This window comes from Gymnoscopelus microlampas, assembly GCF_963454915.1.
Source record: "Gymnoscopelus microlampas genome assembly, chromosome: 22".
Classification (NCBI taxonomy): domain Eukaryota; kingdom Metazoa; phylum Chordata; class Actinopteri; order Myctophiformes; family Myctophidae; genus Gymnoscopelus; species Gymnoscopelus microlampas.
The window spans coordinates 32,532,850-32,542,849 of record NC_139959.1 but is presented as its reverse complement, the minus strand read 5'-3'; the positions used below and the strand labels follow the sequence as shown (position 1 = coordinate 32,542,849).

At 41.2% G+C, this 10,000-nt stretch overlaps 1 protein-coding gene across 3 annotated transcripts in view; it reads left to right on the top strand.

The window, feature by feature from the left end:
• phldb2b (pleckstrin homology-like domain, family B, member 2b) overlaps positions 1-10,000 on the top strand; it is a 102,330-nt gene that overhangs the window by 13,683 nt on the left and 78,647 nt on the right. For all 3 annotated transcript variants that reach the window (XM_084049168.1, XM_084049169.1, XM_084049170.1), the window contains exon 2: positions 7,691-7,747. In XM_084049168.1, the coding sequence (XP_083905294.1) occupies positions 7,691-7,747 (57 nt within the window). The remainder of the gene's footprint in view (positions 1-7,690; positions 7,748-10,000) is intronic.

Genomic DNA, 10,000 nt, shown 5'->3' with positions numbered 1-10,000 from the left:
ACATACAAATCTACTATAAAACCGTATTATTTCAAAACAAAATTACACATAAATAATTATCACGATACACAGGTCATAAGTTTTCAGATACACACTCCCAGAGGAGAGTTGAAAGAAAAGGAGGGGAGGAGAGAGTAGAGGAGGAGAGAACATAGGAAAAACTTAGAATAAAACAGAATAAATAGGTAGAGGCAAAGAGGGCAGCATATATAATTAGGAAAAGTTCAATAAAATTAGTAATAAAGGAGAAAAGATTCCACTGTTGACTGACATCTGCGTTGACTTTGTGAGTGTTTAACATTATCACAGGGCGGAAGAGGGGAGATGACAGGGAGAGAGAGAGAGAAATGAGAGAGAGAGAGATAGCGGAAGGAGGGATAACAGGACGGGGAGGCGGAGATGTGGTGGCCGTGGTTTCATATACGCTCTAATCATCTCTGTTTTGGTGAGGGACATTTCAGTCACCCGTGAATACGTGCTTTCCCTCGCGCGCGCGTGTGTGTGTGTGTGTGTGTGTGTGTGTGTGTGTGTGTGTGTGTGTGTGTGTGTGCGCGCGCGTGTGCGTGTGTGTGTGTGAGCAATGAGCATGTTTGTTTTTGTTTCATTGAATTGTAGGGTTGTGGAGTAGTTGTACTTGGCAGCGGATCTGAGTGTTTACTCGTATCACACACATGCACAAGCTTGAAGCAGTTTCTGCTCTATATATCTGTGTCCATATCTCTGTGTCACGTCTCTCTATTCCATAATGTTGTGTTTTCTCTCACAAACGATTCCCTGTCTTCTAATGCTGAACAGTAATATGAATCACTTATCATTGGCTGCGTTCAAGCAGTATAATCCACTTATGTGTCCCTATGTTGTGGAATTCTGTATAAATCAGTAATAGGCCCTATGCACAGCAGCCATATTGTAAGACATTCACAGGTGTTATCAATGATACTAATGAAGGCTCTGTTCCATTCTGGTCAGACGGAGTCAGGGTGCTGATATTGTGCATGTTGGCTCACTGGAAACACTCCCAAATGGCCCTTTACGGGTGTGTAACTCTGAGAGTTATGGGGGTCATGGAAATCTGAAATTCTAAAATCTGAGAACTACTGTGCTACACTAAATGGAACAGAGCCTTCATTAGTATCACTGGTAACACCTGTGAAGGAAGTGATAATATGGCTGCTGTGCATAGAGCCTATTGATGAGGCAAGAGGAGTCGGAGACAATATATAGGTGGTGATGGTTATGCTTTAATGTACATGATATCATGGGGAGAAGTACGTTAGTCCGACGCAGATGGTTGGTACGGTAGTTCTGTCAACGAGCACAGGGATCAGACCATAGTTATACTAGCTGCTACAAGGATAAGCTGAACCATAACAGACAGACTGTAACAAAAACAATAGCTATGAGGCCTAGTGGAGACATCTTGGCCCCTACAAGCTACCATCATATCATAATGTATTGTATGAGTACTATAAGTGATGGTAAAATATAGAGGTAAGATATAAACAATCATGATAACAATAGTATAATTCTTCCTCAGCACGTAACATGGATCCAAATGTATTAACCAAATGAACCCTTGTGTCCATATTCTGGGGTGAACAGTCAGAAAACAAATTGCAGATCTACAATCGCATACAGTGTCGCATTGCGACGCTCTGTGAGACTGTAGATCTGCAATTTTGGAAGAGATTTGGTGTCGAGTGTAAAAAGCAGCGGACCTAGCCCTGAGGGTCCCCATGTCAACAAAACAATTTAGGGCTTAAGTGCTTAAGTGGTTAAAAGACATGATGTTCATGCCTCTGCTAAATGCTTGCATTGGCTGGTGTACCACAGTGCTCGGAAGTTTATCACAGGCTGTGATAAGAAAAAAAGAAGGAAAAATAGCAGATCTACAAGCTCACAGGTCTTCACATAGATGGGCTATTATCGCTACTTTTGCCAGACACCATTGTACGACAAAGTATAAATAGGCTCTATTCAGCCGCCATATTATGAAGACATTCACAGGTGGGTTACTACCTACTAATGAAGGCTCTGTTCCATTTAGTGTAGCACAGTGGTTCTCAGATTTTTCAATTTCCACGACCCCCATGTTTATGTTTATGTTTATGTTTATTCAGCTTTCAGCATGATCACAGAGGTTTAAAAAGACAGGTGCCATTAAAAACACTGAATTATTTTGCTGATTATTTTGCCCATAACTCTGAGAGTGTACAAATGGAACCCGTAAGGGTCCATTTGGTCACTCTCAGAGTTACACACCCGTAAGGGGCCATTTGGAAACCCCTTAAGGAACCATGAGGGTCCCTGGACCCACATTTTAGACCCACTGGTGTAACAGTGTTTCTAGTGGGCCAACATGCACAATATCAGCACCCTGACTCTGTTTGACCAGAATGGAACAGAGCCTTCATTAGTATCATTGGTAACACCTGTGAATGTCTTCACAATATGGCTGCTGTGAATAGAGCTTATTACGAGGCTTTGTTGCCCTCTGCATGTGGCCCATCCTAACCATTAGGAGCAGTGGGCAGCGCTCCAGCACATGAGGACCCATGCCTTGTGGTTAAGGCCAGGGCCTTGTGGTTAAGGGCAGTGGCATGTGCATAACATACATGTCTTTCAGTGGGAGGAAAACCCACGTGAACACAACTGACCACAGGCACCAGATGGGCCCCAGTGGGATTCAGACCCAGGAGCTTTTTGGTGCAAGGCAACAGTGCTAACCACTTAGCCACCTTGCCACCCGCACTGTTGTACCGCCCACTCGTAAGCCTGAGTTATACTTGGTTGCACACATCGTGTTTCGCACCGAAAATAGCCGTCTTACAAGCTCACAACGAGGTTGTAGATCGCCTATTTTCGGTGCGAGAAACCGGCGTGCAACTCAAGTGTCATTGCTGTCTTACTCGCAGGAGAAAAAAACCTTAAAACTAGAGGTCAAGTTATATAATTATTGGTGTTTGCGGGCAGAAACCTCTTATCTCGTCCGTATGTTTACTTTTTATGTTTTCTTGTAAATGAATGCGCTACTTCGTCATACTACAGTGTCACACAAAAGTAGCAAAAATTGTAGATCTACAAGCTTGTAGATCTATTTTTTGCTATTTTTGAATTTTAATCCTGAAAAGTAACCGTTTTGGACACCCGACAGCAACGGATATGAATGAAATAGAACATAACATTACATAAGCTCATAACATAAGCTCTACCTGGACAAGACGATTTGGAGCTCTGGTGTTCAGCTGCTTGTCTGTGTGTAGCAAAGCAAGTGGTCATGACAAGTTATTAGAGCTCATATCAAGATGTGGTTCTAGTGGTTAGCCCGCCCGTGGTCTCAAACACGCACGCACACACACACACACACACACACACACACACACACACACACACACACACACACACACACACACACACACACACACACACACACACACACACACACACACACACACACTAAACAGTGCCAGTCGGTGCGAGGGCAGACCGTGTCCGATACTCCCAACAACTCGTGGGAAATGAGCTTCCCCGGAACATTCCTACCAATTCCTCCCACTCCACGCCTGTGTGTGTGTGTGTGTGTGTGTGTGTGTGTGTGTGTGTGTGTGTGTGTGTGTGTGTGTGTGTGTGTGTGTGTGTGTGTGTGTGTGTGTGTGTGTGTGTTTGTGTGTTTGAAGTGGTAGTTTTCCTCTGGAACACTTTCACACAGGCTAGCTGTCGTCTCATGTGCCAGCTGTGCGTGTGGAAATGTTTTTTTTCCCTGTGTGTGTAGTATTTCAAGAGATTCAAGATTTAGTTCCTCAACATTGTAGCAAGAAATAATATTATATAATAAAATAATACTTTCTTTATTTCCTTGTTTTCTATGTTTATTATCATTATTGCTGCTACAATGTTTGAGGAACCAGAACAAAATAATTGTACTGTCATGTACCCGTACACTACAGAAGGTTTAACTTCTCACTTAAAGGACAACTTTGGTTTTTTACAACCAAGGTTTATATTTTAGCTTGTAATTAAAGTAAATAAATGATGAGTGTAATTTTTTTTTCATTTATTGCTTTCTATAGTTTTAGCATTTTTTGCGATATTTTTTACAGTGGGCGGGGGCATTCTGTCCAGTGGCTAAATATGCCTTTTTTACACAATAAAAAAGGTCCGGCTGTCTGAGATGGCCAGATGTGAGTTATTGGGGGCTAGAAGAGCTACTGTAAATAATAATAAAGAAAACGCGGGGTTAATGTGTTAAAAAAATACATATTTAGCCACCGAATGCCCCCGCCCACTGTGAAAACACTGTAAAAAAGATTGTGAAAATTGCTAAAACTATAGAAAGCAGTAAATTAAAAATTTTGAACACTCATCTTTTATTTACTTTAATTACAATCTAAAACATAAACATTGGTTGTAAAAAACCAAAGTTGTCCTTTAAGTGGTAGTAAGTGAAAGAAATAACGATGTACATTAATCACAGCACATATGTAGGTGCTTTGAAGGTGCTGGGTGTATGGGTCTTATTTATGAATATTATATCATTAAATCAGGGTCCCCACGGTCATGAAATTCCTGGAAATATTTTGAAATTAAAAAAAAAAAAATCCAGTACTGGAAAAGGTTTGAAATTGATCAAACATCATCAAAGGTCCTGGAATTTATCAAGGGTCCTGGACAAATATTTGGCTATGCATTGTTTTTGGCTATTGATTTTGTTAAAACAAAACATTTTCATAAACATGAATAATATTACACGAAATATGTAACATAAGTAGTTTTTCGCCGAACGGGCTTTGTGACGGCAGCCTAATGTATGTCTCAAACTTTATTTTTGCTACACTGCCTATCTTTGGGCATTCTGCACATTATTGCGCCGAATGATTGTTATATAGGCCTGGAAATTGGGCTAAATATTCTGGAAAAGTTTTGGAAAAGTTTTGGAAATTCATTGCTAAAAATGTGTGGGGACCCTGTTAAATATGCATACAATGAATGTATATAAGTATATATTTCTCTGCATATAAATGTACATTATGTGTATGTAAGTTATACAATGCCTGTGTGTAGGATATGTTTAAATAACATAATAGGTGTGTGTGGGCTGCTATGCGTGATTGTGTATATGTAGCTGGGGGTAGACAGGCAACAGGTCTTTAGTGTCAATCGCTCATGAACCTGGTTGTCTGGTGAAACTATAGAGGTCTCTGAGCGTACTGGCAGTGGTGGAAAAAGCACTCAAATGTTTAGGGTATAGACGGGTTTCATGTTTGTAAACATTGAGAGGATATGACCGCGCAGAGGAGGGGGTAAGCCAACTAAGCCTATAGAGGGCGCCATTACCCGCAGCAGCTCTGGTCAAATGTCCATTCATAAAATAAATGATCTTCACCGGGTTTAATGAAAGTAGATTCAATTATGCAGTTTGTAATACCTTGTTTACTCAATAAAAATGATTTGTTGGAAGTTGGATCTGTTTGTATATAATAGCAGCATTATGCCTATTATGCCTATAATAGCAGAATTATGGCTAGCTAACTCCCGAATATAACAACAGAGTGAACGGCGCAACAATTCGTTTGTGACGTCGCGCGGAAATCCGTCTATAGGGTATGAAATAGGGCTACAGTGGTTAATGTATGTTTTATAATATAATAATTGATAATTGCAAAGTAACTAAAGTTTTCAAATAATTGTAGTGGAGTAAAAGTACAATATTTGCCTCTGAGATGTAATGGAGTGAAAGTACTGAAAATTGTAAATACTCCAGTAAAGTAAAAAATACCTCATAATTGTAGTACAGTACTTGAGTACATGTACTTACTTACTTTACACTACTGCCTACTGGTCTTGGTCTTGAATATACTGAGCTGCTTTGCCAGACAGTAGCATTTGAAACAGTCCATGGCTGAGGTTGCCGGCCTTTGTTAATCCTACGGGCTTCACTGACACAATGGCCATTGTATTTATCCTGGATGAAGCTCCCAGCCATTGATGCGCTAGGCTGTCCGCAGTCCGCACGGCCATCTGGATAGTTGTTGAGGGAACTACAGTTCTCATGTTACCATGTTCCCATGGGGACCAACTGTAGTCTACAATCTTGTCAACATTGAGAGACAGGTTGTTTTCCTGGCAACTTTGCGCCTGTGCTGGCATTGACTGTAGCCCCGAAGGCTATGGGACTGTGACCACTACTGTTTTTAGTTTTTTTGTCACTTAGAATAGGCTCTATGCACAGCAGCCATATTGGAGGAAAATTGGGCCTCTTCTTACTTCCTTCACAGGTGTTACCAATGATACTAATGAAGGCTCTGTTCCATTCTGGTCAGGGTGCTGATATTGTGCATATTGGCTCACTAGAAACACTCCATTTTGGTTCCCAAATGGCCCCTTATGGTGGATGTGTAACTCTGAGAGTAACTCTGAGTTCCATTTGTACACTCTCAGAGTTATGGGGGTCCTTGAAAATAAGAGACCACTGCGCCACACTAAATGGAACAGAGCCTTAATTAGTTTTATTGGTAATACCTGTGAAGGAAGGAAGTAAGGAAGGGGCCCAATTCATTCCCAATATGGCTGCTGTGCATAGAGCCTATTGTATTCCTTTTTTACTACACATACATACAACACTCAATCAAAAACCAAACAATAAAAAGGAAAAACAAAAAACAAAACATACAAGGCACAGCAAGAAGAAAAGAAAAGAAAAGAAAACATTGAAAAGACAACACTGTCACATCACCACTTCTGTTTTTTTTATTTTCTACACACATATATACTGCTGCGTCTGCTACATGCCATGCGTTAGGGTATGATCACGGTGGACTTTGTTTCTGCCTGAAGCGTTTTGCGTTCATGCCCTCTATGTGTAGTTTAACTTTTGGAGAGGAGCGCTGCTCATTTGAGCCTCCTGGCTGTGTCTGACAACGTCATTTACGACCTGCCACTGAATCGTTACCACAACAATGAGTCCATGTTTACGTTGTTTCAGCTACTTGTGCTAATAACGCAGATGACCCGCTCAAGCACAGTAACGGTTGTTTGGTGCGAACGTTGCGGGTGTCAATAAACGCTCTGTGCGAGCGCTATGGACATAATATCCAAAGCGCTCCTCCACTCATAAAAGCGCTTTCTGTGGACACGGCCCTTAAATCAAAGTCCTTTGTAACTGTGTAGCACTGAGCCAGCTGTCTGTGTTGGCGCTCTATCTGGCGTCGTGTGCGTGTATACTGTAGCCCCGAAGCTAGGTCCGCCACCGTCCTACTGGGTACTGGGACCACGACCACGGCTACAGATCCTAGAGCCTGTGGGGCCCGCAACTGTGACAACAGAGAGCCCATGGCAAAAAAATTGCAAACAAACTTGGGGAAAGTGAAAAATGGGCTTCATCACTCTCTTCATGTGCTAAGTCATGCCACATGTGAATGGCCGTGTGCAAGTTCAGAGTCATCCCACTGAGGAGAAAGTTAGTGCAGACAGAATGACTATGACAAACAGACAGACAGACAGACAGACAGACAGACGGACAGAGGTTTCCTCATTTCATAGGATAGTGGTGTACATTTGCGTACATGCACACAGACATGCTTTACATGTTTTCGTGTTCGTATCATGCATGTGTGCATATGTATATGTGTACAGTAAGTGTACAACAGTACTGTATGTGCGTGTCTTAAGTGAGTTCTGTCTCTTTTTGCAGGACTCTGAGATGATGTTCCAGCCAGAGTCAGATCAGATGAGTCCAGCTGAATCAAAGGTCAGAATACACACGCACACGCACACACGCACGCACGCACGCACGCACGCACGCACGCACGCACGCACGCACGCACACACACACACACACACACACACACACACACACACACACACACACACACACACACACACACACACACACACACAAATGGACATAATTATGCAAATTTTTGGTGATTATTTGTATTTATCTCAAAATTGTCATGAAATGTAATAATGTTATTCCAAGATAGATGTGACATACTACAACTTAAAGGACCATACTAGCATTTAAAACAAATTATATACACTGTGACTGCTTTTATACACATACACGGTGACCATAGATATCAGTTACGCTCCAACTCCAAATGGAATTAAAACTGCTTTCCAGATTTGATTAATTAAAGTAAGGTTAAGATAACACTTCATTTGAAGGGGTATACATAATGCATGCATGACACTTAAAGGACGACTTCACCACTTTTCAACATATCTTCATATAATAGGTCCTCACTTATGCTCATGATAAAATGGCACTATTTTTTTCTAATCAGTCTGTGTCTCAGAGGAGGGCTGTAGACAGTTCAGAAACCCGTCTACCAGTGACATCCTCGATGGGGAATCCAAGCTAATAGAAACTGCAGGCTTTGTATTCCTGGAAAGTTGCAATGCAATAATAGATCCCATTGTTCTCGCCTTAAAAATCAGAATATTTTTTTTTAAATCTTTTTGGAAAAAAAAATCCTGCCAAACGATGATGTCACTGGTAGACGGGTTTCTGGACTGTCCACAGCCCTCCTATGAGACACAGACTGATTAGAAAAACATTGTATCGTTTTATCATGAGCATTAGTGAGGACCTATTATATGAAGATATGTTGAAAAGTGGTGAAGTCGTCCTTTAAGCACTAATTACACCTGATCTGGAATACATATACATAACCAGTCATAAATGTTTATTCCTGGTGTACCAGTTTGTGGAAATGCTACATCGTATTGTTCTGTCATGACGGGCAGCGTTGTGCATATTCAGTGTATAACACTTTCAAAAATTTTCATATCAGCCTTATGAATAGGGAACTAAACAGCATATCACTTTACTTATTATATTTCCCAAACTGTGTAGGTTGGCCAATTATATTGCTTAAATCAAAACGTTTTCATTTTGACATACTGTAATGAGTAACAGATTTGAATGACAATTGCAATAGTCATAAATTACGTCGTCTTGACGCTGTGTCAATATATCAGTATGAGTGTTTGTCAACTGATAACTATGTCCTTTGGCATTCAGGACATGTCAAAGGATCACAGGGTCCCAAGAGCTCAGAGCTGCTGTGTGAAATCACTGTTATTAACTTTGCGTTGTTGCATAATGAAAGGGCTTAGTCATTCGTGTCAATAACAGAGCCCAAAAAAGTTATACGGAAAAACTGAAACAATAGTCTAAACATTCACTTGGAAGAGGTCACAAGAACGAACCCATCATGATACCATTAGTAAGTTAGTTATGCCCTCAGTTTATGTACAGGACTTTAGAGGGACTGAGTACTTCATGGAACATGGGCCCTTCAACTCTGTGGGCAGAAATCCAAATAGAACATGACAAACAAAAGCATTAATGCACTAAGAGAGTCAGGTGTTCTGCTGGCAAACTACCATGGACTTTACCATCAAGGAGAAACAGACTGAGTGACTTTCTAAAAGACTAGGATCCCTTTCCTCTGGACTGAATAGCCCACAACATAATGAGTGTTAAAAACACTTGAAATTTACTAATTTAATGTAAATGTGATGCTTAAAATGACCTGCCTGTTCTAAAAACGAAAAAGAGTCATTCCTGTTGAGATACAGGTGAATGTATGTCGCAGTTAATATGGCGTTGCTGTTAATTGTATGTTTGTGTCTGTTGAGATGTATAGTCGCCTGTAGGTGGCTTTACATAATATGTCTTAGTTAATATGCTGTTGGAGGTAATTGTGTGTATGTATGTGCCCTGTAAAGCCTGTTGATAGGTCAGTGTGACTTAGTTGCTATACTGTTGTTGTGAATGATGTGTATCTATGTGTGCCGCAAATCCTGTTGAGGTACAGTTGCGTCATTGCACGTGCATTCCGGGGCTGGGGCTATAATCTGCCTATCTTTATGTCAGCTGCAATGTAGTGCTTATACTGTAAGGGCCAGTGCTTAATTAATGCTGGAGCTGGCATAAGCTGGGCTCCGGGACCTCCCTCCCGCGCTCCGGTAACTCTAGAAGGTGTACCGTCAC